This window comes from Chanodichthys erythropterus, chromosome 14, assembly GCF_024489055.1.
Source record: "Chanodichthys erythropterus isolate Z2021 chromosome 14, ASM2448905v1, whole genome shotgun sequence".
In the NCBI taxonomy this organism is placed as follows: domain Eukaryota; kingdom Metazoa; phylum Chordata; class Actinopteri; order Cypriniformes; family Xenocyprididae; genus Chanodichthys; species Chanodichthys erythropterus.
The window spans coordinates 15337863-15364042 of NC_090234.1; the positions used below are offsets into that span (position 1 = coordinate 15337863).

The 26180-nt window shown below is 35.3% G+C and overlaps 1 protein-coding gene across 1 annotated transcript in view; it reads left to right on the top strand.

Moving 5' to 3' along the window:
* slc4a10b (solute carrier family 4 member 10b) overlaps positions 1-26180 on the top strand; it is a 76600-nt gene that overhangs the window by 36048 nt on the left and 14372 nt on the right. The window contains exons 7-16 of the mRNA XM_067410660.1: positions 2148-2336; positions 7210-7298; positions 10525-10682; positions 10760-10847; positions 13234-13380; positions 17717-17811; positions 22269-22443; positions 22582-22715; positions 25660-25905; positions 26021-26126. Of these exons, the coding sequence (XP_067266761.1) occupies positions 2148-2336; positions 7210-7298; positions 10525-10682; positions 10760-10847; positions 13234-13380; positions 17717-17811; positions 22269-22443; positions 22582-22715; positions 25660-25905; positions 26021-26126 (1427 nt within the window). The remainder of the gene's footprint in view (positions 1-2147; positions 2337-7209; positions 7299-10524; positions 10683-10759; positions 10848-13233; positions 13381-17716; positions 17812-22268; positions 22444-22581; positions 22716-25659; positions 25906-26020; positions 26127-26180) is intronic.

Consider the following 26180-nt stretch of genomic DNA (forward strand, 5'->3'; position numbering starts at 1 on the left):
AAATCACAGACGCCATGTCCTCCGGGCTAAAGAGGAGGGAGACCTTCCAGCATGTTATCAGCATTCAGTTCAAAAGCCAGTATCTCTGATGGTATGGGGGTGCATAAGTGCATACAATATGGGCAGCTTGCATGTTTTGGAAGGCACTATGAATGCTGAAAGGTATATAAAAGTTTTAGAGCAACATATGCTCCCCTCCAGATGACGTCTGTTTCAGGGAAGGCCTTGTGTATTTCAGCAGGATGATGCAAAACCACATACTGCAGCTATCACAACTGCATGGCTTCGTCGAAGAAGAGTCTGGGTGCTGAATTGGCCTGCCTGCGGTTCAGATCTTTCACCTGTAGAGAACATTTGACACATTGTTAAATGAAAGACGACCACAAACTCTTCAGCAGCTGGACACCTCTATCAGGCAGGAATACTCCAGAAACTCATAACCTCGATGCCCAGACATCTTCAAACTGTTTTGAAAATGCAGATGAGATGCTACACCATAGTAAACTACCAAACTAGACCTGTAGCAGGCATCAAATTTGAAATTAGATCATCTTGTGTATAAAATTGTAAAATTTCTCAATTTAAACATTTGTTATGTTATCTATGTTCTATTGTGAATAAAATATTGGCTCATGTTATTTGGAAGTCTTTTAGTTTTAATTTTATTCAAATTTTAAAAAAACATCCCAACATTTCCAGAATTCAGGTTGTGTTAAAATTTTGTGATGTTAACTGGGACCTATTATGCCCTTTTCACAAGATGTGATCTAAGTCTCTGGTGTCCCCAGAATGTGTCTGTGAAGTTTCAGCTCAAAATCCCCCACAGATCATTTATTATAGCTTGTCAAATTTGCCCCCATTTGGGTGTGAGCAAAAACAAGATGTTTTTGTGTGTGTCCCTTTAAATGCAAATGAGCTGCTGCTCCCAGCCCCCTTTCCAGAAGAGGGCGGAGCTTTACAACAACTCTTCCTCTTCTCTAAAGCAGCCCAACATGGCCACACCTCCTTTGTTGCGTGTTCCTGGGGGGTGGGGTGTATATATATATATATATATATATATATATATATATATATATATATATATATATATATATATATATATATATATATATACACAGTACAGTCCAAAAGATTTTTAATGTTTTTAAAAGAAGTTTCGTCTGCTCACCAAGGCTACATTTATTTAATTATAAATACAGTAAAAACAGTAATATTGTGAAATATTATTACAATTTAAAATAACTGTTTTCTATTTGAATATATTTCACAAATTAATTTATTCATGTGATCAAAGCTGAATTTTCAGCATCGTTACTCCAGTCTTCAGTGTCACATGATCCTTCAGAAATCATTCTAATATGCTGATCTGCTGCTCAAGAAACATTTAATGTGTACAATTGTACAAAATATTTGTGTACAATATTTTTTTTCAGGATTATTTGATGAATAGAAAGTTCAAAAGAACAGTGTTTATCTGAAATCTAATCTTTTGTAACATTATAAATGTCTTTACTGCCACTTTTGATTGATTTAATGCATCCTTGCTGAATAAAAGTATTCTTTTCTTTAATTTCTTTAAAAAAAAATAAAAAAATAAAAATTCTTACTGACCCCAAACTTTTGAACGGTAGTGTATAATGCTACAGAAGCTTTGTATTTCAGATAAATGTTGTTCTTTTGAACTTTCTATTCATCAAGGAATCCTGAAAAAAAAGTACACAACTGTTTTCAACATTGAAAATAATCATAAATGTTTATTGAGCAGCAAATCAGCATATTAGAATGATTTCTGAAGGATCATGTGACACTGAAGACTGGAGTAACGATGCTGAAAATTCAGCTTTGCATCACAGGAATAAATTACTTTGTCAAATATATTTAAATAGAAAACAGTTATTTTAAATTGTAATAATATTTCACAATATTACTGTTTTTTACTGTATTTTTAATTAAATAAATGTAGCCTTGGTGAGCAGACGAAACTTCTTTTAAAAACATTAAAAATCTTAGTGGTTCCAAACTTTTGGACTGTACTGTGTGTATATATATATATAATTAGGCCAATAATGCAATTTTAAAATATAACAAAATGTAACAATCCTCTTAACTGCTACTGATCATTTAATGTTGTGTGTTGAATTTCTTAGACATGGTTCTGGACCAACAGGAAGTGGCTGGGCATCTTGAAGATGATGTCAGGAAGAAGATCAAAGAGGCTCTTTTGAAGCAGCACCATCATCAGAACCAGAAGAAACTGGCCAATCGGATTCCCATCGTCCGCTCCTTTGCTGATATCGGGAAGAGACAGTCTGAGTCCAACTGCGTGGACAAAAACGGTATTCATGTATCTTAGCACAGAAAATACATGAGGTCTGATTCTGTGGATGACACTAAAATGATACACACTATAGCTCAAAAGTTTGGGGTCAGTAAATGAGTATGTTTTTTCAGTAAATATACATTAAATTGATCAAAAGTGACATTAAACTGAGTGACATAACATTGTATTTAAAGAATCACAAAAATATGAAGCAGCACAACTGTTTTCATCATTGATAATAGTAAGAAATGTTTCTTGAGCATCGAATCAGCATATTAGAATGATTTCTGAAGGATCATGTGACACTGAAGACTGGAGTAATGATGCTGAAAATTCATCACAGGAGTAAATTACATCTTATACACTTTAAAACAGCTATTTGAACTGTAATAATATTTGACAATATTACAGATTAACTGTATTTTTGATCAAATAAATGCAGCCTTGGTGAGCATTTCAAACACATTAAAACTCTTACCAGCCCCAAACTTTTTTAAACGATAGTGTATAACAATATACAATGTTCAAATAATTAATAGTGGCATGTAAAATCTCTTAAAATGCAGAAATAGATACATCATTTTAAAAGTGACACTTGTATTTTGTACACAAATGGAGAGATATTTTAGGCTACTTACTTGCATTTAATTCAGTAACTCTGGTGATTTGCTTTGTTTGACTGTTTGTTGTTGCTGGTTTCATTAGAAATCTGTCACTCCATTCTGTGAATGTTTAACTTACACATGTCAGATCCATCATCTCAGAGTTTCATTGTCTGTGTTGTTGTCTCGTGTGTGTGTGTGTGTGTGTGTGTGTGTGTGTGTGTGTGTGTGTCTGACAGGCGCTTCATGTCATCTCTTTAAGTCTCCTCTGTGGCGATCAGTTGTTTCAGATGGGGATGATGGGCAGGTCTCATCTTGTTCTCCATGTTGGCCTCTGTGCTGCTCGTCCAGTGTGTCCATCACCTCACCTCTCCCTCCTCCATCATCCTCCACATCCACCCACCCAAACAAGAACCCCACCGCCACCTTCAGCCCGGACAGAGAGGATGGCTTGGATCCAGGCAACTTTTAACTTGAGAGACTTTCCCTTCTGCTGTAGTGCTTCCTAAAACATAACATGTAAAGGTGGTTATCTCAGTGAATAGGTTGCACGTGGTAAAAACATCTTAAATGGTGGCGGAATGTAAATAGTTAAAATGCTGAGTAAGAATGCATGACCCTCTGAGAAGATATTAACAACAAATAGGAAATGTTGTTAATTTAAAACCATTTCATTAGCTATGACTAGATATATTTAGTCGCAGGTAACTCATAATCTGCAGTTGTTACTTCTGTCTCCTGACAAAAACATTGCAATCAGTGCCTGTAGAGTGTGGAAAGTTACTGGAGCGCGCAGCCGCTCGTCTCTCACATGGATCATCATGGCAGTGATTGACAAGCCAGAGGGCCAATCTGGGCGATCATCACGTAAACGATTGGCTGATGTTTTTAAGGTCATACCTCGTGCACAGATGATGTATATTAATATTATTCCTTTCAGTGCACCTAATAAATAGTCTTTTATCACTTAGTAAAGACAGTTTCAAGTAATATTGCAAAAATGTATAAAACAAAACATCCTCTTTAGCACCTTTAAACAAAAATTAGTTAACTGTATCTATTCTATATTAAGTGGTGAGATCTTTTAAATTTTGATTAAAAAATATGATTAAATTAGTTTTTATTTGGTGCTAAAATAAGGATATGAGTTAGGGTGACGGCATCCATCTTAAAGGATTAGTTCACTTCAGAATGAAAATTTCCTGATAATTTACTCACCCTCATGTCATCCAAGATGTTCATGTCTTTCTTTCTACAGTCAAAAAGAAATTCCATTCCAGGATTTTTCTCCATATAGTGGACTTCACTGGGGTTCAACTGGTTGAAGGTCCAAATGTCAGTTTCAGTGCAGCTTCAAAGAGCTCTACATGATCCCAGACGAGGAATAAGAGTCTTATCTAGAGAAACCATTGGTCATTTTCTAAAAAAAATAATAATTATATACTTTTTAACCACAAAATGCTTGTCTTGCACTGCTCTGCGATGCGCCACGCATTACGTAATCATGTTGGAAAGCTCATGGTTGACAAAGGTGGAAGTACCGTGGTAGGACGAAAAACTCTTAAATTGACCGACATTGTTGTTTTACCTTTTTTTGTAAAGGGCGTTTTACTTAGTCTTTGCATATTCGCTTTGTAAACACTGGAGTCTTATCTAGAGAAACCATTGGTCATTTTCTAAAAAAAATACACATTATATACTTTTTAACCACAAATGCTCGTCTTGCACTGCTCTGCGATGCGCTACGCATTATATTATCATGTTGGAAAGGTCACGTGTGACGTAGGCGGAAGTATCGATCCAGTGTTTACAAAGCGAATATGCAAAGACTAAGTAAAACGCCTATTTACAAAAAAAGGTAAAACAACGATGTCGGACAATTTACGAGTTTTTCGTCCTACCACGGTACTTCCACCTTTGTCAACCGTGACCTTTCCAACATGATTACGTAATGCGTGGCGCATCGCAGAGCAGTGCAAGACGAGCATTTGTGGTTAAAAAGTATATAATTATTATTTTTTTTTAGAAAATGACCAATGGTTTCTCTAGATAAGAGTCTTATTCCTTGTCTGGGATCATGTAGAGCTCTTTGAAGCTGCACTGAAACTGACATTTGGACCCGTTGAACCCCAGTGAAGTCCACTATATGGAGAAAAATCCTGGAATGTTTTCCTCAAAAACCTTCATTTCTTTTCGACCGAAGAAGGAAAGACATGAACATCTTGGATGTCATGGGGGTGAGGAAATTATCAGGAAATTTTAATTCTGAAGTGAACTAATCCTTTAATATGATACTATACATATAAGCTCATGAATGACACACAAAAGTTCCAGGAACACAACTGAGTGATGGTTCAAATGACATGGAGAATCATTTTGCCATTAAAATGATCTGTCTGAATGAATCAACTCACTAAAATGAATTCAAATGTTTTTTGGAACATCTGAATTATCATATTTTTGAGACAAATACACATGAACACCACCAAAAGACATAATCACTGGTGGGAAGCTTTTCTTTAAGTACATTTGGTATGAAGAACAATGAAAAAGCCTATATAGCAGAAAATTCTACTCATTCGGCCAGTTTAATAGAGCGCATTAGTACGCCCCCATTTTATGCATCTATGAGTTGAATCACAACAATGCAAACCTTGATTTAAAGAAAAAAGTATTTGAAAATCAGACAAAGGTACAAGACTGTGAACTTAACTTTAGTGAGGGAAAGAACTACAATCCCATGAAGCAGTGCAATTGACATAAAATAAGAAACTGTCAGGTAAATATAAAACTATTGATTTAAAGATGTTTATTGTGTATATAGAAACAACATATGTTTATTTATTACGTCATTCGGAGCCCGAGTGATCCTGAGGTGGAGCCGCGGTATCAAGGTTTTTAGGACTTGTGTGGCTCATTTGCAATGCTTCATGGGAGTGGGCGGCGCTAAAGTGTTTTTTGGTGTGATTCGCTTGTTACGATTTTCTGGTGGAGATTTCTTTGCAGAATCATGGTTAATATAGTTTTTCACTTTTAAACATTATTTAGTATTTAAAAATTAAGTTGAAATGCAGGCTTATGGCTTCAACAAAAGCAAATACCATCAATTAACAACCTCGTAGCTGACATTAGGTCTGTCTTTAATGGTTTTTGTTATCATTCAAATCAGTTCCCCTATGGAGAAAATGAATAGCATTGTTGCATTCTATTGGTAGACAGGTTTGGGTGACAAAACTACATTTCCCATGATTCTCTATGGCTGCACAACTCACAAGATGGATCAAATACAAAATAAAGCATCAATTAGACAAATTTCCTTTTCATTGTGTTGCACAACTGCAAAAAACAGCTTGGAAAATTGTCCAAAACATCATAATTAGCTTTGGCTTGTAGACCAGCAAGAGTTGAGCTACTTTCATGCGACTGGAAAAATGTAGTTAAGTTGCTTCTTTTAGTTGGTTCACACCCAAACACTGATGCTAAAATGTAAGCAATAAAAGCGAATTTAGTCAGGAGATAAGCAGTGTTTTTGCAGATAAATTACATTATTATACCGAGAGGAAGGTGAAGGCTATTCTGAATATTCATCACCTTTATACAGGGCTTATGTTTAGGAAGTTTGCCAGCTTCCCACACGCTAACGCTAACACATGAAGTGCACCAGACCCCTTCGTTCTCCTCTGCTGTTTTCTCTACAAATGCTCAGAGGATCATTAATACTCTAATTCATGCAGTGCTGAGCCAAAGCTGCATTAAAACAGCAGCGAGTATGACTAATAAACACAAATCTGTTCATGCGATGTAGGACTCGCTGATGCTCTCTTAACGAAAGGGTTTGATGCTTCGTCATGCGCTGAAAGCTCTAGAGATGTTTTGCCTGCTTTAGCTGCTTTCAGAGTAGAGCGCAATTGATTTGTTCATCGAGTTTGGATACAAACTGATTTATTTATATCCATTTTTGAAGGCTGCTGTAGTTGGCATACTCGCAAAAATGAGAAATTAGTACTAGCCATCATCTCTCAGATCATTATGTCTCACTTTGTGGATGTTTCATTCAATTGTGATGGTTATAACACATCTGAGATCATAACAGAACTTCATTAAAATCATTTTCTCTCCTATCAATCCATTAACTTCATTTCAGTTTGCTACATTTAATTGGGAAATACAGCCGATGCTTATGCTGCGTTCCATTAATCGGTTGATTAACATTGATTAGCGTTGGCATTGTGTAGATTGATTGATTGATTGATTGATTGATTGATTGATTGATTGATGGGTTTGCAGGTCTGATGATTTCACCCCAGTCTCAACCCATGAGCACAGAGGGCAAGAATGACGTGAGCCGTGAAAACAGTGCAGTGGACTTCAGCAAGGTAATGACACAGAACGATTCCTCAAATAATGTAATTATTTCAATCAAATAAACTACCATTCAAATGTTTGGGGTCAGTAAAAATTTTTTTTTAAGAAATTAAAACTTTTATTCAGCAAGTATGCATTAAATTGATCAAAAGTGACAGTAAAGCAAAAGATTTAACACTGTTCTTCTGAACATTCTGTTCTTTAAAGAATTCAGAAAAATGTATCAGTTTCCACAAAAATATATGAAGCTGCACAAATGTTTTTAATAATGATAATATTAATACATTTTTCATGTTAGAATGATTTCTGAAGGATCATGTGACACTGAAGACTGGAGTAATGATGCTGAAAATTCAGCTTTGCATCATAGGTATAAATTACACTTTAAAAAATATTCAAATACAAAGAGTAATTTTAAATAGTAATAATAGTTCAAAATATTGCTGTTTTTACTGTATTTTTGGTGAATGAATACAGCCTGGCTGAGACCTCAAACGTTTGAATGGTAGTGTAAAATATAACCAGATGTGATTAGGATTGCAGAGGGGCAGAACATTTCCAAAAACTTTCCATGGGAAGATAAGCTGGGGAATTTTGGAAAATTCCAAGTTGGAAACTTAATGAGAATTTACAGGAATTAATTGGACATTTTTGGTAATTTATACAAACTGTATCATATACAGACATAAATATAACATTTTGTTTAGTCATAAGCAGACATGCAAGCAAACTAATAATTTTTTAAATGACATTTTTGACTGATTTATTTAAGAGTACAACTGTAAACAATTCTTTAATTGGACAAAAAAAAAAAAAAGTTTTTCCGACTACATTTCAGTTCCCTGTTATAGGCTGACCTGCAATTTTGCAAATCTCCAGTTTATTCCCATTAGTTCCTATATATACCTGTTAATTCCCATGGAAAGTTTCCAACTTTTTTTGCAATTTTGCAACCCTAGATGTGATGTATATGGAGCCCCGCACATGACATGCAGGAAAAAAAGTAAATTGTGTGCACGATTTACTATTTCGCTCCCTCGATTTGCTAAATCGCATACATGATTTATTTTCGTTCCCTTGATTTGCTAAATTGTGCGCATGATTTAGCAAATCAAGGGAGCAAATTAGTAAATCATGTGCACTATTTATAAATCGAGGGAACGAATTAGTAAATTTCACGCATGATTTAGCCAACTATTTTTTTTTCTGCATGTCATATGCAGGGCACTATATATGCATAATTTTTTTGGGTTAAAAAAAACAAACAAAACAATGTTTACATCAATTTACAATAAGAGTATAGATTTTCAAAAACATTTAATACATTTATTTAAATATATTTATTTTAAAAAATGTTATGGTTAGGGCTGTCGCGGTTAAGGAATTTCCCTTGCGGTATTTTTGAGTGTCAATAGCGCGATATGTGGTATTACCGCTATATATATAATATATATATATATATATATGAATGAATGAATGAATGAGAGAGCTAGAGATCATATTCAATAACGAAACTAAAAAGAGCATTGAAGTAAAGAGAATGTCAAAATAAGGGTCTACAAAATAGAACATAAACCTGACAATAAGATTGTAGAGCTATTGTATGTATAATAGTTAGTTCCGATCATCGAATCTGACTAAACAAGACTTTCTGCTGATATTTCACGAGTATAAGCAGAACTAACGTTACTCATCTCTGCGCGTTCTAGACGGGCTGTCAGTCAGTGCAGTTACATTGTTATGACACAAGGTGGCGGCAAGGGACTGTTTTTGAGTCTTTAAACCGTTCATTCAACTGCACGTTCAAAAACGCAGATTCATTCCAAGAGAGATGAAATTAAACAAGCTGTTGAAATCATTTTAACGTTGAGCGCCACTTTATAAGGCTCAGCTGACCAGTAATGCTTCGATGCTAAGGCAGAGATTTCGCTATCCTTGGACACGACAACTTTTTTTCACGAATATATCTCGGCCTGAAGGACAGACGCAGGTAATCGCACGCGCTCAGTCGATCTCTCTCACATTCACTGTCTGTTTAGGCTTGTTTATCTACGGAGCCTCTGTACAAATCACCGTGGTACACACTATGCTATCATTATTACCTTATTTAATATTTAGTACACGTGTATGAAGTGTAAAACGAGAAGGACATAGCCTTTCAAAAAATAGAAAACATGCAAATATCGCGGTTGCTGCGGTTTTTGCAGTGTTCTGCGGTTGGCTCGTAAAAAGCGCGGTATTACGAAATTGCGGTTATCGCGACAGCCCTAGTTATGGTAATTCTTACTTTTTCTACCCCCCAAAACAAATCTGACTGTATTTTATAGTAAAATTACACATGGTAAATTTTTATCCATCATTATATGATGAAGTAATTTAAAGTTTCTGTTAAAACAACTAACATTTTTACAGTGTGTAAAAGGTCTCACAGTTCAGGACAGTACAAAGAGGTCTGCCGATTCCTCTGAACCTCCGTCTGTCTGTTCTGGGAAAGGGATTATGGTTTAAACACATCATGGTTGAAACCCTCTTTACTGTACCTGACATTAGACTGTTCTGTTTCTCGCGTTAAGTGGGTATTATAGTTGTGATCCCATGAACAGATGAGAGTGTGTCTGGGTTCACAGGGGTCATGATTAAAAGATCATCTTGACCTTTGACCATAAACCAGTCTAAGAACACATTTCCGCAGTAATCAGAATTCCACAAAGAGATTTATATAGTATGTGCACATATAGGATTAGTTTTTTCATGTTTTTTAATATTCTATATGAAGATTTGATGCTCAAATCTCAGAACCCTGGAAATGGATGGATTGCATAATTATGGTGGCTTGGCAAAACCAGCATACTAGTAGAAAAATGGGTTAAGGTTTGTACCATAACCAGTGATATTTTAGTATCATTGATATACTATTATATTTTTATGTTTTATTTTCACTTGAGTTTTATTTAATTTTAGTAAATTAATTATTTTTTGTTTTATCTATACTAACTGATCAAATATATTCTTTTCCCATAGTTTTCAAAAAACCAATCAAACAAACAAAAATGGTTCCAATTCAACTATTAAACTTAAACTTAAAATCACTTTAGTGTCCAGTTATTTAAAAACAGCCTAAGGCCTGAATGACAAACCTGTTCAAAACATCTGTGCAAGACTTTGCTCTCAATATGCATGTGTATTTCTCACCTAGTGATGCAGTAACCTGACTCCTGCATACTAATTTGTGTGTAGATAGACCTGCACTTCATGAAGAAGATCCCTGCAGGTGCAGAGGCCTCTAATATCTTGGTTGGAGAGCTGGAGTTTCTGGACAGGCCTGTAGTGGCATTTGTCCGCCTCTCTCCTGCCGTACTGCTCAACGGCCTGGCAGAAGTGCCCATTACGACCAGGTGAACATTGAAGTTGTGATTGTGAAACTCAGCATAAGAACACCGGTTACATTACTGTTTTGTGCTTGATCTGTCAGGTTCCTGTTCATCTTGCTGGGGCCTCTGGGTAAAGGGCCACAATATCACGAGATTGGCAGATCAATTGCAACCTTGATGACAGATGAGGTAAGAGAGCATTGTATCGTTGTACAGATTTACAGCTTTTAGCAAGTTACTGTTTGTGTTCACTTTGCACATTTGTTCCAGATACATTTTAGAATATTTGTATATAAAATATCTGTAATTTGGTCAAACATTTTCAAAATTTTTAGAGTGACGCAAACCAACTAATGCCACAGAAAACATCACAAGGGGCATCACTAGGCCCATTTTAGGAGGGCTTTAGCCCCCCCTAAATTTCCACTCAGCCCCACCTAAAAATTTGTGATTAACTCTGTAATATGTACACTAATTCCTGATTGATTTAGTTCTAATTCACGATTGAAACCCTTGACAGGATTCGGCTCAACCTCGTATTTTAGTCTGCATTATTCAGCATTTTATTCAATCCGTAGCAGTGCAGCGTCAAAAGCTGAGTACAACATGTGTTCATTTATTGATAGATTGTTATGATATCTGCATCTGTGTAGTTTTTTTTTGTCATAAATGCAGTTTACATAATATGATGCAGGAGCAATTCAAGACGGTGTGAAATCTGGGCTTATTTATTTATTTTCATGAAATTCGTTTCTAAATGGCATGAGACTTTTCTTACTCTTGCTACTTCATACTTCAGTGCAATAAAATTGCTAAAATATGTTATAATATTCATTTTATAATAAATCCAAAAGCAAAACACATGAAAAGAACTATAAAAGGGAGTGGAAATGGCAAATGAGCTAATGAGTGGTCCTCTGCTGCCATCTACTGGTTATAGTGGTAATTTCATGTCATTTTCTTGTTAAAAGTGTTTGTTTTCCAGCAGGTGACAGAAATCCTCCACTAAAGCATGGCACATTTACCATATTATCACCATGAAAGAAAATGATAAATGTAGATCTTCTTTAAAGTTAATTTTACTGCACAAATGTAGAGTTAAAAAAATAACAGTGTTTAAAACATTACGTGTGTTAAAAAGAAAGAAAATTTAAAAAATATTTTACCCACATATTGCCAATCTAGACAATTACAGTAATATAAAGTGTTTCTATATTCTTATTGAATATTAATGGATAATAGCTGCTCATTTGAAATGATTAGAAATTAATTCAATATTCAGGGTTTGACTTGATAGGTAGTATTGTTCATGCCTACCCTAGTATTCAAACAAAATTATTATTATTCATTATAACAAATGAATAATAATGCTTTGAATTTATGCCAATTAACATCCTTTTATTACTTTAGATTATAATACAATACGATAACAAAGTTTACCAAAGAAAAAAAATTAGTTGACAATATGTTATGTTGGACTAATTTAAAAACTGCCTGCATCATGACGTGATTAATACATAGCCATAATGCATTAATTATCGATAACAGCACAGTTATCTAAGGTATTAGTTTTTAGCATTCGCAACTTAAACTGTGTTTTGGAAAAAATTAGTTAACGACTCTTCATGGCAGACATTGATGTTTGTGTACTATTCTGAAATAGCTTTTTAAAATCTCGCCTAGGGCACTAACAAAGCTCTGATTTTATCCAACATTAAAATGCATGATGGAAACATTCAAATGTACCCATTAATATTAATAAATGTAACTCATGAACGTTGATGTCTTTTATCACATTACCATTGCTGTGCTTTGCATTTTATCCAGAACACCCCACAAATTCACTACCTTAAATGGATTATTATTACTTTAATAAAACGGGTTTCATGCAGACTGGTGTCTCGCAGAGATGAGAGGATACGAAACTCCTGAGGTCTTTCACAGCTCAGCAGATTCTCTCTCACTTAGTCTATGAGGTGCAGAGGAGACTTACAGAACGGCCCTAATAACATGCAAATGACTGCTAATTAGCCAGAAAACCACCCTTTGTGCCAAGCTGCTGGTTGATGTTGCTAAGGCAACATCTTAAGACATTAATGAAGAGCATGAAAATGTGAATATGTACTTTTTTCCAGGCTTCCTGTATATGTAGTCACTATTTGTAAAGAAATAGTATCTTGAAATGAAAATTGTTTATTCACCCTCATTTCATTTCAAATACTCCTTTTTTTTTTTTTTTTTTTTTTTTTTTTTTTTTGAAACACAAATGGAGATACTACTAGGAAGAACATTTAAAATGTTTTTTAATATAGAGAATGTGCATGGCGTTTTATACTGCCGGGCTCCAAAATGATTAAAAATATTTCATAAAAACTTTTTTGTCCTTTTTGGAGCGTGACAATACTTTTGTTGATCTTTCAAACTCTAACATTGAATCTCATTTTGTGTTTCACAAAAGAAAGAGAATAAAAATGTTTTGATTTTTGTATAAACCGTTCCTTTAATTCAGATTTCTTCTTTCATCACATCTTATTCATATTTTTGACTAAGAATGTTTTGCTTTTTCTTCTTCCAGGTTTTCCATGATGTGGCCTATAAAGCTAAAGATCGCAATGATCTGATTGCTGGAATTGATGAATTTCTTGACCAAGTTACAGTTCTGCCACCAGGAGAATGGGACCCTTCCATCAGGATAGAGCCGCCAAAGAACGTCCCGTCCCAGGTCAGTGGAACAGGACTACAGACAGGAACTATAAACCAGAGAAACACAAAGCTGATGTAGGACAGAAAAAAGAAGGATTGAAGTTTAGTACTAGTCAAAAGTCTGGACACACTTGACTAAATTTATGTTTCTCACAATCTTAAAAGGCTTTTGATCTAAAGACTGATGCTTAAATGCTTCAAATGAGTTTTGTAGACCAATTCAAGTTGAAAATGAAACATTTAATTACATTGAAGGGAAGAGTTGCAGTACGTAGTGTAGAAAAAGCATAATGAAGTGTTCATCACACATATCCCATCATGCACCTCATGAATGTCCACAGTAAGCAGAGCTGGAATCTAGACAAAGGCCATATTATTCTCTTTTTCGAAGTCTTGATTTTGTTTTTGGTCTCTACTAGAAAAGGTTTTCATGCATGAATGTTCAAAAAACACATTATTTTCCTCATATTCTCCAGTGTTGCAGCTCCTCTCTTCCCAGTCTGTCAGTAACGCTCTGTTTAGTTCCTGTCTCTTTGAAGCCCCTCCTTCTGAAAAGCACAATGTGCTCTGATTGGTCGGTTGGAGTAGTGTGTTGTGATTGGTCAAACGCTTCGAGCGTGTTTGGGAAATGTCCCGCCCCTTACCATAACTGCCAGTTTCAACACACTAACTCAATCAGGCCACGCCCCTTATTTTGCATATGCATTGTGGGCGGGAGTTATTTAAATGAATAATATTGTGACGCGTGCGTTCCCAGAAGCAAACTCACGACTACAATGGAGGCGTTTTAGGGAGTTCAGAAAGTGTAAAAAAAATATTTTTAAGCTCCTACTTTGTAGGACTTTGTGTTTTTGAACTTTGCAGATCTTTTTCATGCTCAAACAGCAACATTACACACTAAAGAAAGTTGAAAATGTAAAAAAGCAAAAGCAGGTCCTCTTTAATTATATGAGAGTTTGTGTCACTTCATCATTCTTAGACTTCCATTGTGTTATTTTAGAGTTTTCATCACCTTTAATATTATTCTAAAATGATGAATGAAGTGTTTTCAAACCTTTTAACCGGAAATGTAGTTAGACATAGATATTATTGTGGTTAATATCAAATGAAAAACTGTTCTGTTAAGTAAAATCAAGTGTGTTATCTGCCACATGTCTGTACAGTAAGTCATGTGATGTAAGTCACAGTGTCTTATCTATGTGAGTCTCCATCTCATTATAAAGATTAAAACATATACAAGATGGTGCTACATTAAGCCAATGTCGGCTGACTCCCAGGGGTGGAAAAAAACCCCTAGGAGAAAAACCCAGCGTGCTAGCACTGGGAAAAAAGTCCTAGGAGGGAAAAAACCCTTTGGAAGATATATATAATATATGTAAATGGATATGGAGATCAAAATCTGAATTATACATTTTTATTATAGAGATTAAAAATAGATTATATATAAATATATGTAAGCGGATATGGGGATTAAAAATCTGGATTATAGATGCAGCCAGAACTGGGTCTGTAGGCCCATTGTCTCCTGGGCTACGTTGTAGTCAGGTCCAGACGCAGGTTCTCCATCTGATCTGGATACGGCCTGAATCCAGCACTCGGCAAACCTCAGGATAAGCAGAGAGACAGATATTAGCGTAGATGCCATTCTTATTCTGATGTACAGGTATATCTAGTGTTATAGGAAATGTTCTCGGTTCCGGCTGACCTAATTATTGCAGCGTAACAATCCTTTAACGGATTTAAAAAATATTAATGTATTGATAATGTGTTATGTGTATGCAAGAGCAAAGAGATGTGTTTTTAGTCTAGATTTAAACTGACAGAGTGTGTCTGCTTCCCGAACAATGCTAGGAAGATTGTTCCAGAGTTTAGGTGCTAAATAGGAAAAGGATCTGCCGCCTTCAGTTGATTTTGATATTCTGGGTATTATCAACTGGCCTGAATTCTGAGATCGCAATAAACGTGAAGGACTATAATGCATTAAGAGCTCACTGAGGTACTGGGGAGCTAAACCATTTAGAGCTTTATAAGTAAGTAGCAAGATTTTAAAATCTATACGATGTTTAATAGGGAGCCAATGTAATGTTGACAGAACTGGGCTAATATGGTCATACTTTCTGGTTCTAGTAAGAACTCTAGCTGCCGCATTTTGTGAAACGTAACAAAACCAATGTTACTCACATATCGAGCAGAAACAAAGTCTGTTTTCAGTTTCCTGCTCTCTAAAGCTTTTCCAATAGTAACACGGTCCTATAGCTTATTTTCAGTTTTATTCCTCTGACCTTTTCCTCTTTGGTAATATCTAATTCAGTGCTCAGTGTAAATGAGTACACCCCCTTTGAAAAGTAACATTTTAAACAATATCTCAATGAACACACACAAAAAATCCAAAATGTTGACAATACTAAGTTTAATATAACATCTGTTTAACTTATAACATGAAAGTAAGGTTAATAATGTAACTTAGAGAACAAAATTTTCAGTTTTACTCAAATTAGGGTGATGCAAAAATGAGTACACCCCACTGAAAGTCTCGGGAGCAAAGCTAAATTTTAGACTACAAATGTCTAATTTAACAAGAATTCAACCACAGGTGAGTCTAATTATTCATTACACAGGTGTCCAGCAGACAGCTGACTATAAAAGGATGTTAAAACCCCATTTCTTACTGTCAGCAATGGCACCACATGGAAGAGAAATGTCACAAGACCTGAGAATAAAAAAAAGTAATTTCTTTACACCAGAAAGGTGAAGGCTACAAGAAGATCAACAAAGCTTTACTTATCAGTCAGAATACTGTAGCAAAAATGGTACAAACATTTTAAAAAGATGGAACTGCAACCATCTCACAGAGATGTCCAGATCATCCACGGAAGTAAACACCTCGACAGGAGCGTCTTCTGAGGACAAGGGTTGAAGAAAATCAGCATGCAAGCTCAATGCAGTTATCTAAAGAAGTAGAAAGCCAAACTGGGATGACTATTTCCCGTGAAACAATACGGCGTACGCTGCAGAGGAATGGCATGCATGGGTGCCGTCCACGAAAGAAGCCTTTCCTAAAGCCCAGGCACAAAAAAAAGCCTGCCTAGAGTTTGCCAGGACCCATGCTGACAAAGATGAAGACTACTGGGACTCTATACTCTGGAGTGATGAGACCAAGATAAATGTTTTTGGAACTGATGGCTTCAAAACTGTATGGCGTCTCAAAGGTGAGGAATTCAAAGAAAAATGCATGGTGCCTACAGTGAAACATGGTGGTGTCAGTGTCCTTATGTGGGGCTGCATGAGTGCTGCTGGTGTCGTTTCATTGATGGCATCATGAATTCACAGATGTACTGCTCTATACTGAAAGAAGATGCTACCATCACTCTGTGCCCTTGGTCGTCCTGCACTTTTCCAACATGACAATGATCCTAAACACACATCTAAGGTCGCTGTTGAATTTCTGAAGAAGAGCAGGGTGAAAGTGATTCAGTGGCTCCTGATCTGAACCCAATCGAACACCTATGAGGAATTCTGAAGAGACAAGTTGAGCTTCACTCTCCATCCAGCATCCAGTCTCTAAAAGAGCTCATTCTTGAAGAATGGAAAAAGATAGATGTTACAAAATGTCACCAACTTGTTCATTCCATGCCTAGAAGAGTTGGTGCTGTCATTAAAAATCATGGAGGCCAGACAAAGTACTAGATGTAGTAGTTTTTGTTGTGGGGTGTACTCATTTTTGCATCACCCTAATTTGAGTAAAACTGAAAAATGTGTAATTTAAGTTACATTATTAACCTTACTTTCATGTTAAGTTAAACAGATGTTATATTAAACTTAGTGTTGTCAACATTTTGGAAATTGTTTTGTTCATTGAGGTATTGTTTAAAATGTTAATTTTCAAAGGGGTAGAGCACTGTATCTATATAAATATATTGTATATAATTTGCGGGGTGTCAGGGAGCCGCTAACAATATGCGGGAGAATCCTGGACTTTCCAGGAGAGGTGGGATGTCTGTAAATATTCACAAAATTGTTTGTTTGGGTGTTGATTTTACTTTTCAACAGCATTTCTCAGAAATTGCTTGCTGCACTTTTAAGCCCTTCAGGCTTAATTAATTGCAGTAGTTCAACACTTATGATCACAGATTTAGAACAAACACTAAACTGGGCTGTGTTTCTCAAAAGCTTTGTAAGCCTAAGTAGATCGTGGAACCTCGTAAAAGCTCAAAATGCTTTTGAGAAACTCAGCCCAGAATGTTTGAGGACTATCGCTGTGAAGTCTTCTGCTGCTTGCTGTCAGATCTCCTCTCACAGTTTTATGCTAAGAGTGCTGGTGTAGCCCTCTATTGTCTCTGTGTTTGATATAACAGGAGAAGAGAAAGATCCCTGCAGTGCCTAATGGAGAGCTGGCAGAGACAGAGGAACATGGTGGACATGGAGGCCCTGAGCTGCAGCGCACCGGGAGGTCAGTCTGGAGTGTGTGTATGTGTGTAGACATATCACAATCACATGTCAGTTTGTGAAAGCCGTGGAAAAAAATCATAAAGGAAAATCTCCTTTTAGAAGGAATGGAGATGTTTGCAGAAATCTCATCTTTTTTCCTGTGTCAAGGTTTCAAAAGAGATGTTAATGTAATCTTGTACTGCACTGACACTATCGGATGAGAACAAAACTTGAACTGAATAAATACCATACTCACATAATCCGATGTATGCATGTAGCATGCATGACGAACATCTTGTAAAGATCCATTTTGAGGGTTATATTAGCTGTGTGAACTTTGTTTATGCATTGATAGGGTCAAGAGCACGGGAGGGGGCGGAGAGCGCGAGCAATTAAAGGGGACGCAGCCTGAATCGGTGCATTTCTAATTATGCCCCAAAATAGGCAGTTAAAAAAATAAAATACAATAAAAATCTATGGGGTATTTTGAGCTGAAACGTCACAGACACATTCAGGGGACACCTTAGACTTATATTACATTTTGTAAAAAAATGTTCGATGGCACCTTTAAGAACTTCAGCAATAATATAAGCCAGCTGGAAATCTTCGGGTGAAATGTCACTTGTTGGTGTGTCGGTATCTTCAAAGTCCTGAGGTAGCTTTAACAGCATCAATAGTGTAATATTTAGTTTATAATCAGAATATAGTCACTTAAATAGTCAGGCCTAGCGTTGATTTAGTTATTTGGATGTAAGATGGACATGTAAAAAAGACATGTCTCAGTGTTCCTTGTCTGCAAAATTCAATTCGACCATCAGTTTTCACACGTTTGTGTGGAAAAAAAAGTGTCAACACTCTGTAAATGAAAGATTTCTTGTGCACGTTAGTTAGATTCATTGAATAAAATGTAAGCTTTCACAAGTGTGCTGAGATTATTGAGTGCTTCTGTGATTATAAAGGGAGAGTGTGGTGCTCGCTTTCTGTATAATTCATTCACAAGAAAAGTTATTGTTTTTCATGAGATTTTGTGAGTACTTCATACTTCACCTTGACAAAATATTTTTGTTTTATAATGTTTAATATTTTTTTCAAAAGTGAAACTGAGTGAAAAAACATTACAGGAAATATGGCTAATATGAGCCAATAAATGCTCCTCTGCCGCCATCTGATGGTTACAGTGGTAATTAATGTCTAAATTTCTATCAAATCTTGAAACGTTCGGTTTTACAAATGGGGACAATCAAATAATGTTTTGGGTCATTACATTAAAAATAACATTTGAAGTGCTGGAAAAATGTTGTGTGTGCGTGTTTAATTACAGACACTGTGTTTCTTATTCAAATGTCCCATTATCTTCGTCGTTATTGTTATCAATAAACAGGTTTATAGGCAAATTAGGCAAGAGTGATAACTGAATTAAAATATAATTACAAGATTAAAAACTCAACCATTGATGGTTTTGTGTCAATGTCCAGCAGGTACAGAATGACAGCTAACAGTTCATTGGAAATGCCCAAGCTGGCTTAAGGAGAACCAGGAAGTAACTGTGCATATCAGGCCTATTGATCTGGATAATGATCATATTGTCTTCTGTAGAGCTGCTTTGTAGCTGAATCAAATTTGTTTCATAATTTACAAAATGTGACTTTAACTCTGTTATTGAACTGAATTGAAACAGTGAACTGATTCGAGCTAAGTTGAACTTGTTTTATGATCGATGAATTTTATTGAACTAAACTGAATCAACATTGATCATTGACTACTGTGAAGCTGCTTTGAAACAATCTGTATTGTATAAAGCGCAATAGAAATAAATGTAATTTAACCTTAACAATTGTGCCTAGATACCAAAGTCTGTGATCAAATGTCTAAGATATTTAGTTTGAACTCTAATCAGTTATCTGAGCTGTCATTCACATTTTGTTGATCTATACTCCGATTTCTTTAAGAGAAAGATCTAAGATGAAGTTAATACTTAAACATGACACAACTTAAGTCTCGTGAACTATTAAAAAGAGAAATGTTCCTCTCAGAAACCAATATGATGTAAAAGGTCACCGTCGTGTTCATTATGACAGTTAAAGGGCACGTAATAACGCAGATCATTTAGGATGAATGTTTCATTCTCTACTACAATGTAACCGAGAGCCGTGCCACTGAAGACCAGGTTTTCAACTCTCCAGTGAACTGGACAGATGCCATGTTTGACATTTGGTCACACTCTTCCTGTTGAGTGACAGTTTTCACAACTTTGAGTGACTTTCTCTCTTCTCACAACAATAATCCCCTTCTGTTCTCAGATGGCTCTTTTCTCCCAAATGGTCTGCAGTGATCATATCTGATCAGCCCTAATATTAATATTTCTTTCTGGTTAAAGAATTCTTTCTTAAATAGTCTGTATGCATGGAATACCTGAATGACCTGCTATATTTTCTAAATCGTGCGACGACAAATTACTGAATGCTCTCAACTTGATATTACATTTCCAGTGTGACAAATGCACTGCACATAATATCTGCTGTGATTTTAACATCTCTTTCTGGAATTTTCTTTGAATTTTTTCATCAGCACTTGACCCATTAATATTAGCACTTGTTTTTTCTTTTTCTGTTCTGTCTCTCTATTTATTAAAACGATGTGCACTTTGCCGTAATAACTGGGACTTGAAACATACTGTTGATTTGATTGCTTCTATTGTTCTCGATTCGCTTTGGAGAAAAGTGTCTGCTAAACGTAAATGTAAATGAATTGCACTGCCAAATATTGACTTTTTAATACAAAATTTAATTAAAAATGTTAAATAGATGATGTGAAATTGAGATTTATTCATCATCTGAAAGCTGAATAAATAACCTTTCCATTTATAAATGTGTGTATGTATTTGTTAGGATAGGACAATATTTGGCTGAGATACAATCTGTAATCTGAGGGTGCAAAAAAAATCAATTTTGAGAAAATCACCTTTAAAGTTGTCCAGATTAAGTCCTTAGCAACCGATATCCACTCACAAAAATAACTTTTTGATATATTTACAATAGGAAATTTACAAAATATCTTCATGGGACATGATCTTTACTTAATATCCTAATGATTTTTGGCATAAAATAAAAATCGATCATTTTGACCCATACAATGTATTGTTGGCTATTGCTACAAATATACCCGTGCGCCTTATGACTGGTTATGTGGTCCAGGATCACACATTAAAAATATATATTTTTTGTCCCTGTGACAGTGCAACTGTTTTTCATATGCAAGATGTGCCAGACTTTCTGTCTTGCTGTGAAATGGCACTGGTCAGGAAACCCGTGACTTACTGCGAGGAATATTCCACATATGTGTCGGAACATGGAGAAAAAAAGCAGCCATCCTATATATAAAATTATTTTTCTGTGTAGGAAAATGTTGGGAGAAGATGTGTGACTTGCAATAAATTATTTAGACTGTAAAATAAAAAAAGAAAATAAATAATAGTTTGAAAATTAAGTTTATTTTTATAAGTGAATTAAACCAATTTACCCCTAAATGTAATGCATCTCAATATTTTATATCTGGGGATCTTTTTAATTCCCATTATTCTCATTAATATAATACAGTACTGTAAAAACACGAAACTGTATCTGGTCAGAAAACCGTGGCTTATTGCGAGGAGTATTCCACATGTGTGTTGAAACATGGAGAAAAAAAAAAAATCTCCAGCTATCCTATAGATAAAATTATTTTTCTGCATATGAAAATGTTGGGAGAAGATGTGTGACTTGCAATAAATTATTTAGACTGTAAAATAAAAAAAGAGAAAATAAATAATACTTAAACTCACATTACTGTAATGCATCTTGATATTTTATATCCGAGTATCTTTAAGTCCAATTATTCTCATTAATATAATACTAATACAAAACACAAAACGGCACTGACCAGAAAACTGCGGCATAATGCAAGGAATATTCCTCGTTTGTGTCGAAAATGCAGAAAAAAACCTCCAGCCATCCCATGTCCCAAATGTTGTTAGAAGATGTGTGATTCGCAACAAATTCTTTGTTCTCCAAAATAAAAAAGAAAAGAAGAAAGTTTGAAAATGAAGCCTATTTTTTTTAGGTGCATTGAGATAATAATTGAGATTATTTTCATGAGAATTAAGCACATTTACCCTCCTGAGTTCCCATTACTGTGATGCATCTTGATATTACATTACATTACAGTACGAATTATAATTTAAGTAATGCTAAAATACTTTTTTTACTAATTTTATTTTATTTATTTATTTTTTTTTTGCATTATAGTAAAGACAATTTAGAAGGAAAACATGTTTAATTGTCATGAAAATAATTTGTACTCACATTTGTTTCCTGGTTAGTGTGTGTTTGTGTAATTCTCAGTGGAATGAGACACAGCTCTAAATGTGTGGCACCGAATTCCGTTTAAGCCAGTTTTCCAGCTTTTCCGCAGCTCAGAGGGGTGTCTGGTGTTTTTTGTCAGGTTTTTTGGGGGATTGGTTCTGGATGTGAAGAGGAAGGCTCCGCACTTCCTGTCGGATTTCACAGATGCGCTCAGCCTGCAGTGTTTGGCCTCTTTCCTGTTCCTGTACTGCGCCTGCATGTCCCCTGTTATCACCTTCGGAGGGCTGCTGGGAGAAGCTACAGAGGGACGCATAGTAAGAACACATGAACATCATTTAAATACACACATGTGGTCTGCTTCTGATTGGCTGGTTTAAGTTGCACATTCAGTAATATTTTCATGTATGTTAATGTAGTCAAATAAACATGATTGTTTTTATACATCTTCTCAGAGTGCAATTGAATCTCTGTTTGGAGCCTCCATGACTGGAATCGCGTACTCGCTCTTTGCCGGACAGCCTCTCACTATCCTGGGCAGCACCGGACCCGTTCTGGTGTTTGAGAAAATATTGTTCAAATTCTGCAAGTATGTCTAATGCCATCCTCTGATGTTTATATCACTGATTGAAACTGAAGTAATCAATGAAAGAAAATCATTTAGACTTTATTGGTTTAGATCATGAAAATGTATTCTAGTCTTGTTCTATCTATCTATCTATCTATCTATCTATCTATCTATCTATCTATCTATTGTTTCTCTCATTCTATCTCATTGTATAATTTTATCTCTCGTTCTAGCTGTCATTCTGTCATTTTTCTCATTCTATCTGTCATTCTATCATTTTATGTCTGGTTCTATCTCTTGTTCTGTCATTTCTCTCGTTCTATTGTTTTATCTCTTGTTCTATCTAACGTTCTATCATTTTATCACTTTTTATCTATTGTTCTATTGTTTATCTCATTCTGTCTGTCATTCTATCATTTTATCTCTTGTTCTATCATTTTTTTCTCTTGTTATATCTAACATTCTATAATTTTATCTTGTTCTATCTAACATTCTATCGTTTTCTCTCTCGTTCTATCTAACATTCTATCGTTTTCTCTCTCATTCTATCTCTCATTCTATTGTTTTATCTCTCGTTCTAGCTATCGTTCTATCGTTTATCTCATTCTATCTCTCATTCTATCGTTTTCTCTCTCATTCTATCTCTCATTCTATTGTTTTATCTCTCGTTCTAGCTATCGTTCTATCATTTTATCTCTCATTCTATCATTTTATCTCTCGTTCTAGCTATCGTTCTATCGTTTTATCTCTCATTCTATTGTTTTATATCTCGTTCTAGCTATCGTTCTATCGTTTTATCTCTCATTCTATTGTTTTATCTCTCGTTCTAGCTATCGTTCTATCGTTTATCTCATTCTATCTCATTCTATCGTTTTATCTCATTCTAGCTATCGTTCTATCATTCTATCTCTCATTCTATTGTTTTATCTCTTGTTCTAGCTATCGTTTTATCTCTCATTCTATCGTTTTATCTCATTCTATCATTTTCTCTCTCATTCTATCTCTCATTCTATTGTTTTATCTCTCGTTCTAGCTATTGTTCTATCGTTTATCTCATTCTATCTCTCATTCTATCGTTTTATCTCATTCTAGCTATCGTTCTATCATTTTATCTCTCATTCTATCATTTTATCTCTCGTTCTAGCTATCGTTCTATCGTTTATCTCATTCTATCTCTCATTCTATCGTTTTATCTCATTCTAGCTATCGTTCTATCATTCTATCTCTCATTCTATTGTTTTATCTCTCGTTCTAGCTATCGTTCTATCGTTTATCTCGTTCTAGCTATCGTTTATCTCATTCTAACTATTGTTCTACCGTTTATCTCGTTCTATCTCGTTCTATCGTTTACCTCGTTCTATCTAACATTCTATTATCTCATTATGTCTATTATTATATCGTTTTATCTCTCATTCTATCTCTTGTTCTATCGTTTTATCTCTCGTTCTATTGTTTTATCTCTCATTCTATTGTTTTATCTCTCGTTCTATCTCTTGTTCTATCGTTTATCTCGTTCTATTTAACATTCTATTATCTCATTATGTCTATTATTATATCGTTTTATCTCTCATTCTATCATTTTCTCTCTCATTCTATCTCTCATTCTATTGTTTTATCTCTCGTTCTAGCTATTGTTCTATCGTTTATCTCATTCTATCTCTCATTCTATCGTTTTATCTCATTCTAGCTATCGTTCTATCATTTTATCTCTCATTCTATCATTTTATCTCTCGTTCTAGCTATCGTTCTATCGTTTATCTCATTCTATCTCTCATTCTATCGTTTTATCTCATTCTAGCTATCGTTTTATCTCTCATTCTATTGTTTTATCTCTCGTTCTATCTCTTGTTCTATCGTTTATCTTGTTCTAGCTATCGTTTATCTCATTCTAACTATTGTTCTATCGTTTATCTCGTTCTATCTCGTTCTATCTCGTTCTATCGTTTATCTCGTTCTATCTAACATTCTATTATCTCATTGTCTATTATTATATCGTTTTATCTCTCATTCTATCTCTTGTTCTATCGTTTTATCTCTCGTTCTAGCTATCGTTCTATCATTTTATATCTCATTCTATTGTTTTATCTCTCGTTCTAGCTATTGTTCTATCGTTTATCTCATTCTATCTCTCATTCTATCGTTTTATCTCATTCTAGCTATCGTTCTATCGTTTTATATCTCATTCTATCATTTTTATCTCTCGTTCTAGCTATCGTTTCTCATTCTAACTATTGTTCTATCGTTTATCTCGTTCTATCTCTTGTTCTATCGTTTATCTCGTTCTGTCTAACATTCTATTATCTCATTCTGTCTATTATATTGTTTTATCTCTCATTCTATCTCTTGTTCTATCGTTTTATCTCTCGTTCTAGCTATCGTTGTATCGTTTTATCTCTCATTCTATTGTTTTATCTCTCGTTCTAGCTATCGTTCTATAATTTTATCTCTCGTTCTAGCTATCGTTCTATCGTTTATCTTGTTCTATCTCTCATTCTATCGTTTTATTTCTATCTGTCATTCTATCATTTATCGATCATTCTGTCTGTCATTCTATCATTTATCTCTTGTTCTATCATTTATCTCATGTTGTATCTATCATTCTATTGTTTATCTCTTGTTCTATCTATCATTCTGTCTATCTATTGTTCTATCTATCTCTCGTACTATCGTTTTATCTGTCGTTCTATCGTTTTATCTACTGACTGTTCTATAATTTTATCTCTTGTTCTATCTATCTATTGTTTTATCATTTTATCTCTCGTTCTATCTATCTGTCTGTCTATCATTCTAAATAGATAGAAACCAACCAGAACTCCCTAGAATCTGCTTAGCAACCACTCAGAATACCTTAGAAACCTCTTAGCAAGGCCTTCGCCCCTTCAGACTTGCAGTCTCTGTCCAAGCTGTGCAGTAGCTCAGAGTGCATAAGGCGTTCAGTCCAGGCTGACGGTGTCTGTGTCCGCAGGGAATACGGGCTGTCGTACCTGTCCCTCAGGACGTGTATCGGGCTGTGGACGGCGTTCCTCTGTCTGCTGCTGGTGGCCACTGACGCCAGCTCACTCGTCTGTTACATCACACGCTTCACGGAGGAAGCCTTCGCCTCTCTCATATGCATCATCTTCATCTACGAGGCCTTGGAGAAGCTAATTCATCTTGGGGAGACGTATCCCATTAATATGAACAACAATCTGGAGAAACTCACCACTTACAGGTGAAAACACAGCTTAATGAGACAGAATGAGATGGACGCCAATTCTGTGTAGAAGATTATAGAAACAAATGCAATTTAATAGCAAAGCGCGTTAAAGGATGCTTCTGTTTTGTAGATGTTCCTGTATTGAGCCTGCAAACCCCAGCAATGCTACCCTTCTGTATTGGGAGCAGAACAACATCTCGGCTCCGGAGATCTTCTGGGAAGCTCTGGAAGTTCAGGTTAGAATAGCAGTCCTGACTTTTGAGATTCCCTGTCTCAGTTTACAACTCAAC